Genomic DNA, 18,016 nt, shown 5'->3' on the forward strand with positions numbered 1-18,016 from the left:
CCCCCCCCCCCCTCCCCAATACTTCCACTTCGGCATGGACCTGTCACGCACTGTGTAGAGCAACAGTGGCACCCAGTGACTGCATAAGCTAATCACAGACCCAGCCAAAGGAATGGCAAGCTTTCGGCACCAAATCTTTAAATACCGATACAAGCAGAATTTCACACTGGAAATCTGTCCTGGCTTTGCGTTGTTTCTCACTCTGGAAAAATCAAGCACGTCGGGGAGTTACTTTACTGATTTCGGGGGGATGTTTTGAGCGTCCTCCGTGCTCCAGTTCTTTATGCAGGTCCCTTTTCTCCAGGTGTCAGGCAGTTTCCGGATAGTCCTGCTCTTCGCCGTCTCCCTGTGCATTGTGCTTCCCCTGAGCCTCCAGAGGAACATGATGGCCTCCATCCAGTCCTTCAGTGCCATGGCTCTCATCTTTTACACCGTCTTCATGTTCGTGGTGAGTATCGACGCTGGGAACGCTGTTTCCCTATTGTTTTCACCCAGATGTTCCCGCTGGGACAGCCTGCAGGTGCAAGCCTCAAGTTTAAAACGTCCTTCCTGATAATGAGTGCCGCTGGTGTCGGGCATAACGAATGACGTGGGTGCCTGTGCTCTTGAGCTGGGGAGGTACAGACAGTACGAACGGGCCAGCGGGTCTGTAAGCTATTACACATGCTAGGGACCGTGGTGGCACAAATAATAATAAACCACAATTCGAGTTGTGGTTCATTCTGCTTGTTGGTGTCTTATAATTTAGGGCTCTGAACTTTGAATCAAAGGAGGGAAGATGTGGGGCAGAGTGCCTGGAAGCAGAAGGACTTTCATCATGCATTCTTGTTTTGCCTTGAAAACCTCAGTGCTTCTAATCTGTAGGGGGAAGGCAGCTCTCGTTAAGAGCTCAAGCCTATATTTTGCAAGCTTTTCTCTGCAGCTGATGGTTAATGTCTTTCAGGCTGCAAGTAATTTTATTTGTTAGACACCAACACTTCTATTTTTCCAGCGTTGAAAGCTTCGTAAAAGTCCTAAGTCTGGTATTCGGGCCTGTACTTGTTCTTAGGTATTTCTAGAAAAGTTTTTCTCCACTGAGATGAATGGATTCTTGACCGTTTAGATTAAGCAGAGTAAGCTGAGAGTTACCTAAACCCGGCCCTGTTTGGCTTGGCCAAGCCCCATTGTATGGCACCATTTACTGAGGGGTGGAGACTTTCACTTGCTTTTTAATGACTTCGAGTTTCACCTCGCGGATGCTCATGTGGTTTGCTCGCTGAGCCCCAGCCTCACCTCTCCCAAATTTCGGGACTGGAAGAGCTGAAACAAAAGGAAGAAAAAGGAGGTGAGGGAAACTCTTTCCGCTTAAACTTTTTTTGACTAGGTTGTGCTGGGTCACACTTCTGAGCTTGCCTCTGTAAGGAGGCTGGAGGCTGTAAATGAGGGTTTTTACAAAACTGCCGTGTTCCAGGAGCTGTGCCTTTAAGAAAACCACAACATTTCAGGAGAGTTGGCTGCACTAAAACATAATCTCTGGGGATTAGAAAACCCCCATTCAGGCGATATTATAAACAGGCATTCAGACATATTTACCTTCTGTTTCCTGTGCAACCCAATGCCTGCCAGCTTCCCTGTCAGTGGCAAAAGAGCTCCCTGGCCTCCTCTGGGTGCCTCACTCCCCCTGTTTGCATGAAGTTTATCCTTGTCTTTGCTGAGCTGGTGGTGTTGAATGGCTCTGGAGGAGCAGCGTGCAGGTGGGGTCCTGTTTTAGAAACCTTTGTCTCTCTCCGCTGAAAAGGATTCTATGAGGCAAATGCCGCTTCCCGTTTGGATTTAAAAACGTGTTTAAAAGAGTGCAAAAGAAATTGCTGGGAACAATAATTCTCCCGGTATAAACGTGTCAGCGGAAATTGTTCCACCCTGGTGCGTGCTGTGATGTCTGATGGCATCAAACAAGGGGGGAAATGTCATAGAACTTTTAAAATACACCCCAGGATCCTTGGTGGCAAGGGGCCCTTGGAGGTTGCTGGGAGCTTTCAGAAAGTGTGTGGGAGGGGTGTGGAGCTGGGGGATTCGACTGACAGAGGTGGGGCTGTGGTAGGCAGCCTGAGCCATTCCTCGCAGAGCTGCCACACGCCGCCTTTTATCCCAGCGCCGGCGTTTACCGCTGCCGGGAAGTCGTTTGGGGTCGGATCTTAACCCCCTTTCCTTTCTCTTGGCTACAGATCGTGCTGTCGTCCTTCAAGCACGGCCTCTTCGGCGGGCAGTGGCTGCAGCGAGTTAGTTACACTCGTTGGGAGGGCATTTTCCGCTGCATCCCCATCTTTGGCATGTCTTTTGCCTGTCAGTCGTAAGTACCTGCCGTTCCCACTTCTGGCAGTTGTGGTGCGCGATGAGTTTTTGTGAGGGCAGAGGGTCATGAGGATCTGCAAGGGATAGATACCATCTGTTTTCCTATTTTAATTTAATCAAAATATTTTACAGCCCACTGAAGTACAGCGTCTCATTCAGTTGTGACCCTTTTGTTACCTAGGTGGAGGAGGGAGTTATATTTCACTTGGGAGTTATTGTGCTCGAGCAACTCAAGATCACTTGGGCCAAACAGATCCTCGGTGTAATGCACGTTGCTTCTGGTACAGCTGCATAAGCGACGAATTTTGAAGGGAATGATTTAGTACCGGGAAGGGCAGTGGGGTTGTGTTGCCCCCCCACCCCGCAGGGCAGCGGACGCTCGCGGCTGCTCTCTGCTTCCCCAAATTTCTTCGAGGGTGCTGAGAAGACGGCACAGTCGTTGACTTTGGAGAATTTGTTCACGCGTTTCCAGTTACCCGCTTTAATGAGGGTTTCCGCTGGCACGGGGAAGGACGTGACGGCAGACCAGGCTATTTGCACGTTCCCAGCAGCGTTACCTTCGGCACCAAAATGGCAAGTGAGCAATACGTGCCTGGCCAGAATAGCAACAGACTTTAAATAGAAGTCTAAATCCAAATGTGGACACGGAAAAGACCATCCTCATTTGGAAGGCTGGCAGAGTCGGGCTTTCCCCCCTGTAGTTCTAGCAAATGGGTAGCATGCCAACAGTAAATGAATGTGACAGATAAAATTTGTTCAGACTGCTGTGTTTACACCCACACGCAAGATCCAAATCATCATTTTCCACTTATCGGCTCTCTTGGCAGCTCGGTTCCTACCCGAACGCGCTCCAGTCTTGCTGTTTAATGTCTCCATTACAACTGGCGAAGGGAGTTGTATTCTTTTACAGCTTTACCTTGTTAACATTTTAGAGTTTTTAAATTCCTTTTCTTTTTATTTTTTCTTACGGTAGCCACACAGTACCCAGCACATTTTTGCTGGGAGTTGGACATGCAGGAAAATCATTTGGTCTGGACCAGTGTGCGTGTACCTAAATATAGGCTCCATTACAGCACTTACGTGGCAAGCTGAACCTAAAACTCCACATTTTTTCCAAGCATCAGGGCAATCCGCTGTCCCCAGCCCCAGCAATCTTTATAAGCACATTATTCTCAGCTAGTTAGGTTTAATTTTGCTAACCCCGAATCACCTTTTTAAAAAACAAATTAACGCAAAGCAGAAATCCTTTTCCTTCAGCACGTAAATGCAGCATACAGTAAGGATAAATAAATGCGCTATTATTCGAGCTTGAAAAACTTGACCCCTGCTTTACTCGTGAGTTCAATACCCTCTGCTCCTTAAAAGCTACCCTGTTGTTGCTCAAGTTGCAAAGTAGGTCGCTCCTCTGCAGTGATGTGGTGTGGAAATTTGCTGGGGAGCTGGGAGTGTGAGGGCTCCAGGGTTCCCTCTGCTGCAGCCTCCTTGCCTGACCTTGGTCAAGTCACTGAACCCTCTAATTAAAGAGGAGTCAGTGGAGCTTTCCAGGAGAAAACTTCTCATTTCTGGAGGCGGCTATTCTGGTGCAGATGGATGTGGGAATGCTGAAATCACGGGGATGATGGAAGTCAGGCGGCTGTTTGTTGCCCCTGTGAGCGTCAGGTGCCTGCTGGCCGTGTCAGGGCTGCGCTCGCAGAGCCTGTGCGAGGGGTTCCTGCAGCAGAGGTGAAGAACAGACGCTCCGCGGTGACTCTGGAGCAAGGCTGCTTTCTCCGAGCCTGCTTGTGCTGACATGTCCGCTCAGGAGGAACCATCTGCTTGTGCCTCCTTTGAGGTGCACAGATGACGCGGGGAAGGCTCCCTGATCCTTCGGGGGCCTTCAGTGTGGTCATTCTGCTTAAAAATAAATCCCGGGCCTGCCAGGACACGCTGCCTGTTGCATGTTCCTTATCCTCTCGCTCTGCCTTGAGAGGTGGTGACGGTCGGGAGGGCCTGGCAGCGTGTCGTGGGGGCTTGAGGGACGTCGTGCTGGTCCTCCAAAACCACGGTGAGCAAACGGTGCCACCAGGTCATGGTGGGAGTGCAGCTGGACGTCGCGTGGCGCTTTCCCCCCTGTCGCTGCCGTTGCTCCTGCGCTGACACGAACCTGGCCTGGCTGTGCCCCCCCTGACACACTGCACAGCCTCTTTGCTTCCCCCCTCCTCCTTCCTGGGCCTGCGTGTTTGGCCGGTCCCCTTCCCCTCGTGGGGCTGAAGTCTGGAGGTCGCCGCGTTGAGGGCAGGGGGGGGATCCGAAGTGGAGAGGCTGTGGGGGGAGCCGGTCTCCTCGCTCCCTGCAGCTGCTGCGTTCGCAGACCCTGCGTGTCTCGGGGGTTCCTGCGAGCCGATGTGCTCGGCTTCCTTTGTGCGGAACCATTTGACATTAACGGATTAAGAGTTAAGGATTTTTCTGCTTAGCCTCAGCCTGACACACTTTTTGTTAATGGCTTTGTGCCCACTGGAGCTGGGGATACCCCCTTCCCGTCTAAGTGGATGCTCCCCCCCTCCTCACCAGAGTTACTTCAGTAACACGGAGTCAGGATGTAGCCGCTTTAATTCAAGTAACAAGAGGTTAATGAGTTGCTAAAATATGCACCTGATGTCAAAAAGTCCATTCCGCACGCTTTCGAAGTCTGTAAATACCCCAAATCCCGTCTAATTGGCGCTTTCGATGAACTGAGCTCCAGCGGCAGCCCTGAAATACGACAGGCGCCGCGTTCCGTTTTGTTTGTTTAACTTTTCTTTTAGACAGTGTGATGCTCTAACCTTCTTCCTGCTTTTACTCTGTAAACACTGCGTTGCTTTAATTATCAGCGTGGAGAGCTCCAAGAACAATAATCTCCAATGCGCTGCCTGGCCCCGTGCCACTGGTGTTTCACTGGAACAAACGGTCATTCATTTTGCAACGCTTTCGAACCAAAATGTTTACATCACACGTTGAGCTCCACGTGGTGGGGTGGGGAGAACAGGAATATTTTTGCAACACTTAAAAGTTATGAGTGCTCTGAAATCTCTTGGCATTAGCAATATAAATTGTGGAATAGCAGCGAGTGTTTATGCTCCGTAGGGGGAAGGTGTCAGGGATTCTTTGCTGCTGGGCTGAGGCAGCGAACGTGCTGGACTTAGTTGGGGTTTTTCTCTCTCTGCAGGAGATTTCCTTAAATAATTTATACTCTTTTTTTTTTTTTACAGTCAGGTCTTGCCTACCTATGATAGCTTGGATGAGCCGTCTGTTAAAATCATGAGCTCCATATTTGCTTCCTCCCTCCACGTGGTCACCACCTTTTACATTACGGTAAGAAACTTCCCCTTCTCTTCCCTTGCCAGAAGTCACGCTCTGGAAGGGCAACAGGGATGATGATTAATCTTCAGTTGGAGCTGCTTTCTGCTTATCTGTATTTATTCTGAAAGATAAGTCATTTTGCTGAAAGCAAAATTAGATGGGAGATGATGAACCCAAGAGTGCAGGAGGCGTTTGGAGAGTCCAGATTTTCCACGTGGCACATTTCCTCGGGGGGAGGCAGAGTGCTGTCTGTCAGCCTGCTGTCTGCCTTCCCGGGCCCAGCCTGGAGCTGGAGGTGCTCCCCGCAGTTTAGGAGAGCTTCTTACAGCCTGTTGCAGTTGGAAAGAAGTGAAGGAACCTGTGCCTTGTAAAGCACCAGTTAGTGAAAATGAGTTAATGATTCCTGAGAAGAGCCTTGCCCTGTGAGCTAGGCTGCTGGGGGGAGTTTTGACGGCTCCTCCTGCGCTGGGCCTGGCAGCAAGCAGAGCGTCGCTGCTCTGTGTCACGGGGAAGTGGCAGCGTTCCCTCGCTGTGACATCCTCTGTGAAAGCCCCCTGTATTTGCTGAGAAGCTTGCCTCTGCTTTTAGGAAGGTCTCGCTCTTCGTTAAGCGCCTGTCTCAACTTTTGGGGGTGCTGCGGCTGCTGGCCGGTTTCCCGTGGAGGGGGCCCCACGCTGGCTCCTTGGCTGGCTGGCCCAACCTCACGGGGGGGTCCCTGTCCTCAACCCTTTTGTAAAGAGCAGGTATGAACGTGCCTTGGAGTCAAACGCCAGCCCCTCACCTCCCCTCTTGCCGCACAGGTCGGCTTCTTTGGCTACGTGAGTTACACTGAAGCCATTGCTGGGAACGTCCTCATGAATTTCCCTTCCAACCTGGTGACGGAGATGATTCGAGTGGGGTTCATGATGTCGGTAGCTGTGGGGTTCCCCATGATGATCCTTCCGTGCAGACAGGCGCTGAACACCCTTCTCTTTGAGCAGCAGGTAAGATCCTCTTGTGTGGCCTCTTGCTGGCTGCCTTGGTGTGCACCTTTGAAACTGCCTTTTTTGAAGGGCTGCTGTCACTCTTTGGCTTCTGCTGCTGACCCGGGTGACAAACGTGGGTCTGTGAGACTCCGTTGACATCCGCGTGTTTCTGACTCGTGGTAGGGACTCGCTGGCCAGAGGGACAAACCCTCAACTCACAGCGAAACCGTAAGCGCCTGCTGGGTGGTAACGGTGCAGCAGGAGGCCTGGGGCAGATCCTGCTCTGCAGAACGGTTAATCTCTGGTACTTTGAGGTTTTTGTCCTCTCTGCCGAGGAATTTCGTGGGCAGAAGTGCTGGAGCTGTGAGCCTGAGGCCTGCTACTGCTCTGCTGTGCCCCGAGCCCCGTGGCTGCAGCCTCCCTGCTCCGCTGGGGCTTTCGGCTCCTGCGCAGAAGTGTTACGCGGTTCAGAGCCGAGGTGGTTCTCCCCCTCGGAAAGAGGGAGAAATGTGCTTTTGGAAAGAGAGGAGCCTCCTTATTTCCTGCTGCTCCAGCTGGCATCCTTTTGCTGGCCAACTCGATCTTGCTTTGCATTTAGCTCAAGCTTCTGTTCCTGGCCTCAGAACCCAGCCCAGCCTCGTTGCTTCTCCCTTCTGTGTGTGCCTGCTCATTTCTGCTCTTTTATTATTATTCTCATCCTTGCACCTTTGTCAGTAGCCCCCTGAGCCGCCTTGTCCCCTCGGGGTTCGGATGTCCCCTTCCTCTGGTGCCTCCCCTGGCTGTTCGGTGGGGCTCTGGGGTGGGATACAGCCCTCTCCCACACGTTCACCTTTCCCAGGGTCAGATCTTCAGACAGCCTTTGTGACTATAGTTGGTCTGTCTGATTTAGACTGTAAGTCCCTTGTGGCAGTAGCGTGTTCTCCTCTGTGTATTGTACGGCACTAAGCATGCCGATGGTATTCAGTAAATAACAGTAAGAGATTGTGGGAATGTTCTGAGGCCTTTGTGTATCTGCATAAATAGAAACCTCTTAGGGCAGGAAATAAAACTTGAGCAATTTATAGCTCTAAATCCTGCCACTTCTGCCTGTGAGAAGCCCCCAGCTCTTTTCTCACGTCGGGAGGGCCTGAGGATGGGGAAAGACAATCGGTGAAAGCCAGCGGGTGCAGAGGAGTGAGCGCTGGAGACGCTTGGGAATACTTTGGTTCCCCCCTGGGCTCAGTTTGTTGCTCTTTGGGCTCTGAACCTGCCACTTTGCTTTCCTCTCCCATCTGTGCAGCCCGGAGAGCGGAGATCTGCTGGCTCTCCAGGGCGTGTGGGTTCGCTGGGTCCTCTGCCTTCCGTGTCTCCCGCTTGGAGGGCGCCGACGGGGAGCGGAGGGCAACTGGGAACCCTCCAGGATGGGCAGCTCCATCCCCGTCTCTGCTGTTCATCTGGGGTGTCTTCCGTCAGGCTGGAGGAGCTGGCACACGTGTTACAACACGGCGGGAGGAGCCCTGCTCCTGGCGGTGTTGGGGGACACCTCGCTGTAGCGAAACCAGAGCTCGTCCCCCTGTGACCGTTCTCCCTCCTGCCTTCCTTTCTCATGCCCTTGGCCTTGGGGCTGCTCGCCGAGCTGGGCGGCTGCAGCGCTGGCACAGGGACTGGGATACAGCTGTGCGGTTCACATTTGGGGCAGGGTGGAACTGGCAGCTTTGGCTCTGTGCCCCCTGTCACTCTTGTTTCGAAGGTTCAAATGCAGTTGCATATGAAAACTGCTCAACCGTGTCTAACTGCCCCCCCCGCCCCCAGCATTCACCTCCGCGGAGACCGTAGTGTGGAGGTGACGAAGCTGCTGGAGCCTGCTGGGGTGATTTCTTAGGGGGCTGCGGGGTCGGGATGCAGGAGCTAAACTCATTGTTCCCCCTCCTGCCCTTTCTCTTCCAGCAAAAAGACGGCACCTTCGCCGCCGGGGGTTACATGCCCCCGCTTCGGTTCAAAGCCCTGACGTTGGCTGTTGTGTTTGGAACCATGGTAGGAGGCATCATGATCCCGAACGGTGAGCGAGGGGTTGGGAGCGAGGGCTGGTTGCTTGGTGGTTTTTCTCTGGTCTCTTTTATTTGCTTTTCTGGGTGGGATGGCCGGGCTCGCTGGGCTCGTGCCCCAGCCTGCCCCTGGGCTCAGCCAGCTGCCACGTGCTGCTGCTCTGGCAGTCCTGGGAGGGCCCTTTGCTGACTTCTCTTCTTCTTTGCCAGTGGAAACAGTCCTGGGCCTGACAGGTGCTACGATGGGAAGCCTCATTTGTTTTATCTGCCCGGCTCTTATTTACAAGAAGATCCACAAGAATGCACTTTGTTCACAGGTCAGTGCTGATGCTGCTTGACATCTCCCCTAAGCCCTCTTGCAGAGCCTGGGAACGTAGTTAGTTTGACTGCAGCGCAGAAACTGTTGAGCACCTCCTCCAGCCTCCCTCTCCAGTCTGCCCAGTACAAGTGGGAGCTGTTCTGGTCGGCTGCTCTGAGCAGTGGGCACGCAGACACAGCGGAGGAGGTGCTGGCCCGGTGCGTGGCCTGCCCAGTGCTGGAATGCCAGCTCTTTTTGTCCTTCCAGCAGCGAGTGAAACATTCATTTGGTGCATAAAATGCTGCTTCCACCCCGCCTTCTGGTGGGCGTTGGGTTCTCTGTCTGCAGAATGGGAAATCCAGGCAGCCTATAAAACCTTAACGGGCCTTACATCCCAACCTGCCCGGGCTGGGCAAAATAAACACGGTTTCTCAGCGATGCGGTTCTCGCTGCTGACCCTCAGCTTTCTGGTTTCAACCAAAATAATAATAAAAAGGAACACACACATAGAGGTGTTGCTTCAGGAATTGATCTTTAAAAAATTGGGGTCGCTCAGAGGCTGTAAGAAGTTTAGCTTTTCCTTTTGCTCCAGTTTGAATTGGCCTCCTCGGGGACTGAAACAAAGTGGCTCTTTGCTGGGCTTGATCTCTCTGCTCCTGCAAACACTCTGCTTATGTGGGGCTAAAATTAACAGGTTTTGTTTTTTTCTAACAATAACTTAATCCACTGCCTTTTAGCAGGCCTCTGCCCCCGCATTACCAGGCACGACGGTGCTGGGCTGGGAATAAGGTTTTGGGCAAACTGCAGAGTCAGCAGGGGGAGAGCACGACATTTTTGTGGGTCCTACAGAACTAATGGCTTTTTCTGTGTTTAATGACTTGTGGCTTTGCAAACGTACATGAAGTTTTTAAGCAGGGTGTATTTTTTTTTTCTTTCCCCGTGCTTTCTCTGACACAAGGAAATAGTCCAACTTTCCAGCTTTTGCTCTGAATTCTGACACTTTGGTCCTAACTTCTTTGACTGAAACCCCAAGCAGGAGTCTGAATGCCAGCCTGGATTTTTCAGGGAAACAAAGAGCACTTTCAAGAATTGCTTTCTATTCCGGCTGAGCCAGAACGTTTCTCTGCAGTGCCTTGAAACTGCACTTAGGATGTGCTGAGCTCTTAGACTGCCTGCCCAGAGGCAACTGTCAGCTGCCCGGGGTTGAACACTGAGGCTCTCACAATGCTTGACCCGAAACGCTGGTCACAAGGCTGGTGAAGATGTTTGTCCTGCAGAAATCCCCACAAAGGGATAAAGGCTTATCTAAAGCATCAGCCCCCAGGTTACCCTGGCATTTCAAGGGGCTGGTAGCAAGCTGTCCAGCTTTCTCTTGAATGATCCATCGCCTGTCAAGTTTACATACTTGCTTTGACCGATGCTCTGGAGCGCTGCAGCGGGGGCACACCTGCCTTCAGGAACGGCCCGGCTGCAGAGCACCTCCCCGCCTCCCCTCTGGAGCCGACTCCTGGGCCCACCCTCTCGTCGTTCCTCCAGGTCTTCTGCAAAGACTCATTTATTCTTTCCCTGAAGCTCCATCTTTGGTCTCCTCCTTCATTCCTGCTTTTCTTTGATCAGGCGCTCCACTCCATCAAAATACGCTCCTGTGAGAAGTGGCAGTCGAGGGGGAGAAGGAGCCAGCCCTGGGCATAGCTGTCCCTCCCCGCTTTTCCCTGTCTGAACAATGTACGCCTGTGTTCTCCCTCCCTCCCTCATTTTTAGTTTTCTTCCAAAGCAGCAGACCTCAACGCCAGCTCTTAGAGTTGCCTGAATTATCTCGAATCTTTCAGTGCTGCTGCTCAGAAACGGGCTGCTGTTACCGGGCATCCAGCAGAGCCCCGCGGTGGGCAGCTTACGGGTCTGGCGAGACAGGGAGTTCAGATCTACCAAGTTGGGAAGGTGGTGCAAGCTGAGGGGAGGCTGCACTAAAAGGAGTAAAGAGGGTTCCAGGGGGAGGGATATGGGCAGTCCCAGATGTTTGCTGGCCAGCGAAGAGCACTGGCAGCTTCTGCCAGCGAGTTGTTAATTATCGCAGCCGCTGGCCAACGGGCCGGGGGCTGGAGGCTCGGGCTTGGCTGGGGGGTGGCTCGGGTGAAAAACTCGCTGCTGAGTTGGAAAGACAATCAGGTAACAGAGCAGTTAAAAAGCTTGAAGTCAGGCGTGCAGCGCCGCGAACGAACTGGGGAGAGCGTTCCCTTTCTTGTGGTTACGCGTCGGGCGTGTTCGTGTGAAGATGCGGGTCCGTGTGTCCCGCTGCCCTCCCCGTGAGAGGGGGCACGGGGTGAGGTTTGGCAGGGCGCTGCCGGAGGTCGCGTTGAGGTCTGTAAACAGTGTTTAACTTCTAACAGGAAGGTGTTGGCTTCCCAGTGTTGACACAAGCCTGTCTGAGAGGCCCCTCCTAGGGAGGCCGGAGTTGCTGTTGTCCCAGTTGGGGAAGAGGAGCTGCTCGAGGTCAGGAAATGACCCCTGGGTCTCGCTCCTGTGCGGATGGAAAAGAGATTCCCCTGTGCCCTCCCCTGGCCGCGCGGACAGTGCACCTTCACCGCGGGCGCTTTCGGTCAGCACGGCCCTTCGCCCAGGGCAGCTCTGCCGCGGCCTCGCGAAGGACCCGGCAGTGACCGGGGCTCTGCATTCCTTCGCCATGACTCTGTCCCTCCAAACGCTCCGTGTCCAAGACAGCAGTTTGGAGGATGTCGTCACTCCACACAAATGCAGTTTCCCGCTGTTGGCTCGGGCGTGGTTAGAGGAGATGGTCTGAGCTAATGACACTGCTGTACAAAGTTCGAGTTATCTTCTGGGAGGAAGGACGGCCGAGGGAAAGCGAGCAGCAGAGGAAACGGCCGCGTAAACTTCCCCTCCCGAATTCCCGTCCGTGCTCAAAGCGCTCTCGGGAGACAGGCCCTTGCCTTGCTGACCTGCCACGAGAGGAGGCTGCGGCCGGAGGGGTCTGCGCGTCCTCCTGCCGTGTCCTCGCTGAGAGGCGCTTCTGGACGAGGGTCTCTGCTCTCTGCTTTTCAGAGGCGTGGGGGAGATCCTTCCTCTGGGACCAGGCACTGCCTTATCGCTGCTCGGCAGTGTTGTCCCTCTCCCTTGCTCCAGGTTCTCAGCTCTTGGACGCTTTGGGGGGAGGTGGCTCCTCTGCCCATGTCTGGTTCCTCGAGCCACCGGGTCCTTGCACCCCACGTTCCTCTTCCTTCGATTGCTGGATTAGCCTTGGCAGTCCCTTTGAGTACAAACCGCCCAGTTTTCTGTGTCGTAAGTGGAATTAAGCCAAATTGTGGACCTCTTTATTCTGGTCTCCGGTTGCTGACGGGGTCGGTGAGGAGGAGGAGGAGGAGGTGTGCTGACAGCGGGGGCTGAGGCTGAGGGACGGCTGCTGGGTCACGGACAGCCCAGCCTGTGGACTGCTCGTGGGCTGCCACGTGTGCCCGTACCCGCTGCTCTGGGAAGCTCACGGAGGAACTCCAAATGTTAAACAATCGAAGAGGTTTGAATCTGAGGCGTTCAAGCCCAATGTTCCCCACTAAGATAAGAAACGACAAAAAATCCTTTTAAAACATGAATGTTTTCAGCCGTTTCCTACAGTTCCCTTCTCTCCCACGTTGCTCCTAGTTCCTGTGGCACCAGAATAGATCCTCTTTATGGAAACGTTCTTCCTCTCCACTGTTGTTTCTGGAAGACGCCAGAACAGCTTTCCAGTTGCAAAATGCATTTCTGCCGGGGCCGTAGATTGTGTGAGGGGAGGAAGTGGCCGAGCTCCAAGCCCAAGGGCAGCAGTGGCAGGGACCTGCTGACTCCGCTTTTGGCCCGAGCGGGGTGGCAGGATATCTGCTCTTTGTGCACCCACACGGCAAGGCAAGGAGCAGATTTTACTTCTGTTTCCTTTGCAACGTCTCTAAGGGCTGGCCTCTGCTCCCTGGCCACGCCGCTCGCCCCTTGTCCAGAGCAGCTTCACGTCCCGCCAACCTTTTCCTTCTGACGGCGTCTGTCTGTCTGCGGGGCTGTGCTGAGAGCGGGGTCTCCTGGGCCCCAGGCTCTGACCGCGCTGGCCCGTTTCTGGGCCATCTCCCTCAGCACGGGGAAGGAGAGGAAGACAGGGAAGGAGAGGCAAATATTAACCTCCCCTCCCTCCCCTGGAGGTGCCAATGGTTTAACTTCTCCTTTCAATTTCACTTTTTTTTTTTTTTTTGGTTGTTGTTTTGGTTTTTGAAATTTTTTTTTTTCTTCTTCTGGCAGATTCCAGTTGTAGCAATGCTCTCCTGCGCCCGTGCCTGGCTTTCCTCACAGAGTAGCATCCTTTTGTTGCGTTTTTTTCCTGAATCGTGATGTATAATGCTGCAGGGTAGGGATTTTGGGGGAGGAGGGTGAGTCCTGTGGGATGTGGTCCTCCCGTCAGCTGGTCTCACAGCCCGAGCCAGAATCACCGGTACTCGGGGCGCTGCAGAGGGGCTGGGCAGCTTCTGTGGTTCCTACTGGACAGCAACCAGCTCGTGTCGCAAAGCAGCAGTTTCCCGTGGCAGATCAAGACTTTTACCCGAGTGCCTCGTGAAGCAGAGCAAGTTGTTCTCGTTAGGCGTGTGGTGGAAAAGGCAGTGTCCTCGCTGCAGTCAGCCCTCCCGCGGCGGGGTCGGGAGTGGCAGGAGGCAAAGAGCAGAGGAGGAGCAGCGGTGTGCTGCCTGCCAGCTCGGAGCGTCGCGCGGGGCGGCCACGAGGTGCAAAGCAAAGGAGCAGTTTGTGGCCTTGTCTTGGGTCCTTTGCTGCTGGATGCAGAGCTGCAGAAATTAGGCAGGTCCCTGGCATTCCAGAGAACGACATGTACTTAAATAAAATAAAAATAAAAGGGGAGAGGGGGGGCATTGCCGCATCATAAATACCAATTTGCTGCAAACTATCAGCTTCCCAGCGCTGCAGAGGCGTTTTCTGGTTCGTGTGTGATGGTTTCTGTTGCTTCCACGGTCTGTTGTGAAAAGGAGCTTGTGGGGGGGCACAAGTTTTTAGCAGAGGGTGCTGCTGCTTCGCCTGTTTCCTTCAGCTCAAACTCTTGCTGACTTTCTCCTGACAGTCGTTCACAGCGCCGTTGTTGCATCGACACGCAAACCAGGTTCCACGAGAAGCCCTTACTGTGACAACTGCGATGATGAACTGGGTAAAAATAATCCATTGGAGTTTAATTAAACGTCCCCAGTCAGCGTTGTTGGCCAGAATCCACCCGCTCGGCTCCTTGAGCTGGTAGCGCGCTCGCCGGGAGGAGCAGGCAGGCGTTGGGCAGCGCCGGCACCGACAGCAGGCTTCCCTTTGCCCCTCTTCACATCACCTTGCTTGTCCTCCTCGAGTGACCTTTTTTTTTTTTTTTTTTTTTTGGGGTGTAGATGGGGTTTTTTAGTCTTTCTTACGGCTCATGTTGAACTAGACCCTTTTAGATCAATTTATTGTAGAAATGTTCTTTTTGGTGGTGGTCACTTTCTCCTTTTTGAGCTAGAGACATTCGTAGAGCCCTTCCCTCCACGGGATCCAGATTCTGCCTTTCTATTTTTATTCTGTTTGGTTCCAGCTTTCTGGAAATCAGTGAGTTACTTCTTATCAGCTTCTTGAATGCTGGCCAACAGGACTTGTGTGTGGACATCTTATTCTTGCCTTCAAAAATAAGAATTTTTAAACAGCTCCCTGGAAACCTTTCTAGGCTATAAACAGGTCGGGCACCTCTGGTCTCAGCCCGACCTGATTTCATGGTGTTCTACCGTAGTTGCTGGAAATACCAGGGAATGAGTCTTTGCAGCTGGACTCGTGTCTGCCACATGCGTTTTTCTCTCCTTACATCCTGTCCACTTGCTTTCGAGCCCTTCTGATACAGGAGTCGCCTTTTCAACAGCTTCCAGCTTCTGAAACTTTCATTTGTATATCTCTACATCCAAATACAAACCCGCAGCCAGAAACTACTGGTTTTTCTTTTTCGCCTCTTAAATTTTCTCTCCTCTTTTCTCCCTCGTATTGACATGTGTAATTGCACTGAGCTTTGAATTGTTTGGAGACGGTGTTTGCATGAAGAATGCTCTGCAGAGCAGTCCCGGTTGTTTTGCTGTGCTAACTGAAGCTCTGGCACATTGTGCAGATGATACTGTGGATTGGCCTGGGAATACTGGTTATCAGTACGTACACCACCCTGTCTGCCACGGAGGACGCCCCTGTGAAGCCAGAAGCGGTGGGCTTGGAGCACCTGGATGGAGAGGAGAACAGAATTGACCAGGATTCGGTTAAAATCCCAGGTATGTGTCTGCTTGAGTTGTGCTTCCCATCCCAGCCCTGCTCCCAGCTTCACCTCTTTGAAAAAAAAAAGAAAAAAAAAATCATCTTCTAAAAAGCGTGGGGGAAACAAGAGTCTTGTCCAGGCAGTTCTGTGCATCTTCACAGCGTCCTGGGGGCTTTTTTTGCCTTCTGGAAAAGCCTGGTGTGAGCTCCGCCGGTACCCTGGGGGAGCTCTTCTTTCGGGAGGGAAAGGTGGGGTGCGGGGGCCTGGGGTCCCCGGTAAGGCCGGCGCGCGGGGTGATAAATGCAGCTCTGTGAGCGCAGCCCAGCGAGGGCTCCGCGCTGGCCACCTGTACGAGGGGTGTGAGCGGCCGAACAGGGCTGCTTTCACCACTTCTGCCAGCGCATTGTCCGCGGCTCCAATAACAGGCCATTCATTGCACTCAAAGGTATGTAAATTTATGGGCACCGACTTTTTTTTGGTGGCGAGGATATAAATTCGGATTCGGTTTTAGCTCTGACAAAGCCCGTGATTATGCCTCAGCTTTGTTTACTGGTTCACGTTATTTATTATTTGTTTACTGTGGCCGCTGATAGAATTACGGCCGATCCCTCCCTTCCCCAGCTGCAGGCTCGCCGTGCAAGGCCATCGCTAGCAGGTGTCGCGTGACCCCGCGCTGCCCCTCATCTGTGCCTCTGTCCTGTTTCTTTATTTTATTTTTGTTTGGTCTTTTTTTTTTTTTTTTTGTACTTCGGGGGCCTTGAAATATCCTCGCAGAGATTGAGAACGGAAGGGAGAGAAGGGCTGTCTCTTCTTGGAGATTATCCTCCCTCCTGGTTGTTGGCTGTTTTCCTGCCGAGCAGCTTTGAGTGTCTCCGAGACACCGGTGCTGACGCCGATAACATTCACTCCTGGGTTGCTCCGTCCTTGGCAGCGGTGGGGTTTTATGTGTTCGCGCTCATGGTTTACCCAAGGCGTGCATGCCTTCTCAGGCACTAGGATGCCCATGAACTCTGAGCAAAAGATGCTCTCAATCCCTTAATCGAGCACACTCAGCAGGGCTGGGAGGAGGGATGCAATTGAATTCTTCCGTCTTGGTTAATTTTGGAGCAGTAATGGCCAAAGAACAGCTGCTCGTTTCAGGAGGAGTCGCTAATGACACGTGTTCTTGTGACTGGGAAAATAAAAAAAGTCCCATAAAAGATGGTGTCCGATGGAGTTTGCTAAATCTCTTCTCCACTTCTTCTCCGCGTGAGCCGGGGCGGCAGAGCGGGACGCCTGCGTGTAATCATCGCGCGGCGCAGCGACTCGACGCCCGCCCCGCCGTACCCACCGCCCGTGCCCGGAGCTCGTCGGCATCAGCCCGTATTGCCTGGTACTTGCTGCTGGAGTAAATCATCCTACCTGGGAGGAAGGCGCTTTTAGTGCTCTTGGTTCATAAACTTCCCAGGGAGGAGCTTTGCGGCTCCTAACGCGTCTGCCTAGGGAAAGCTCAGCTCCCCTCCAACCCCAGCGCCCTCCCTTTTGTAGCGGGGAGGGGGCTGCTGGCTCTGCCCTGGGTGCTCCGTCCCCCGGGAGGAGATGGAGCCGGACAGAGGCAGGGGAGGGGGACAAGGACCTTGCAGGGCGAGTGGACATGGGGCTGCCCCAGGAGAGCCGCTGCTGCCAACCGTCCTGGTGCTTGGATCCGTGCCGTCCCGCGCCTCCGCAGGATGTCGGCTTGACTAGCAATGAGAGGCGTTAAATGGTGCCCTTCTTCCCCGCCGTGGCTCCCCCCTCATCCTCACCCAGCTTGTTTTGCAGAGGCAGGAGCCTGCAGCCTGGAAAACACTGCAGCAGCTGCATCCTGTCGCTGGAGGGGCGCGCAGGATGCCGCCTGCCCCGCGTCACCGGGGTGCCCTCGGCAGCGACGCGCGTCTGGTCCGGATCCCCCGCGCGAGGCCGTAGCAGAACCACGCGGCTTCTCCCTGGGCAGCGGCGGTGGGGGCCGAGGGAGCCTCCGTGCCCCTTCCCCAACACCCCCCCAGGCCAGGAGCTGCCTGGCCCAGGCAAAGCTGGGGGCTGCGCGGGGCCTTTTCACCGTCTGACTTTTGCCTGTCAGCATGTGAGAGGAGTTTTATTGGCCTCTTTGATGTTGCAGAGACCAGAACTGTACAGACTTTCATTAAAACCCTGCCCTGTGGGCCCTGGGATTATGAATATTAGAACATTGCCCTTTTATGTGAACACGTATTGACCAGCAAACTCTGAATAGTGTTTTTACTAACGACACCCAAGTGCCCATTACAGCCCCTGCCTGTATTGCTTGAGGTTTACTGTCAGCAGCTCTTCGGGAAAGGTATAAAACCCCTTTCAGAAACGTTCCGCCGCTCCGTGCAGCGTGTGCGCGTGTGTTAAAAGGTTGCTAAGCTGTCTGTGAAAGCTCATGAAGGCAATTATCCATTTGAAAAAAAAAAAAAAAAAAAAAAACATGGGAGAAACCATCCCTGTTTTATTCTAAAATACGAATGCCGTTCTGAAATTTAAACCAGATTTTAGTTTACGTGAAATGGAGACAAAAATGGTGCTTATTAGCAGTTTGGTCACTTGTTTTGATGTGACCAGCATCTCCTCGGGAGATGAATAATTAACAGTGGGACATTCAGAGAGGTTTAGATCATTTCCAAGTGTTTCTTCTGTACCTTGATAAAGCCTGGAGCCTTTAGATATTTAAAGTCATCATTATTATATTCCTCTCTTCCGTCTACATAATTGATCTTAAGATTCTAAGAAAGTGATTGCAGTTGTTTAATTAGTC

The 18,016-nt window shown here is 53.0% G+C and overlaps 1 protein-coding gene across 2 annotated transcripts in view; it reads left to right on the top strand.

The window, feature by feature from the left end:
* Positions 1–18,016, top strand: part of SLC38A10 (solute carrier family 38 member 10) — a 32,554-nt gene that overhangs the window by 6,476 nt on the left and 8,062 nt on the right. For both annotated transcript variants that reach the window (XM_026860970.1, XM_026860971.1), the window contains exons 4-10: positions 305–448; positions 2,205–2,329; positions 5,559–5,661; positions 6,450–6,632; positions 8,541–8,652; positions 8,849–8,955; positions 15,085–15,238. In XM_026860970.1, coding sequence (XP_026716771.1) covers positions 305–448; positions 2,205–2,329; positions 5,559–5,661; positions 6,450–6,632; positions 8,541–8,652; positions 8,849–8,955; positions 15,085–15,238 — 928 coding nt within the window. The remainder of the gene's footprint in view (positions 1–304; positions 449–2,204; positions 2,330–5,558; positions 5,662–6,449; positions 6,633–8,540; positions 8,653–8,848; positions 8,956–15,084; positions 15,239–18,016) is intronic.

Source organism: Athene cunicularia (genome assembly GCF_003259725.1).
Source record: "Athene cunicularia isolate RWA chromosome 18 unlocalized genomic scaffold, athCun1 chr18_part1, whole genome shotgun sequence".
NCBI classification, from domain to species: domain Eukaryota; kingdom Metazoa; phylum Chordata; class Aves; order Strigiformes; family Strigidae; genus Athene; species Athene cunicularia.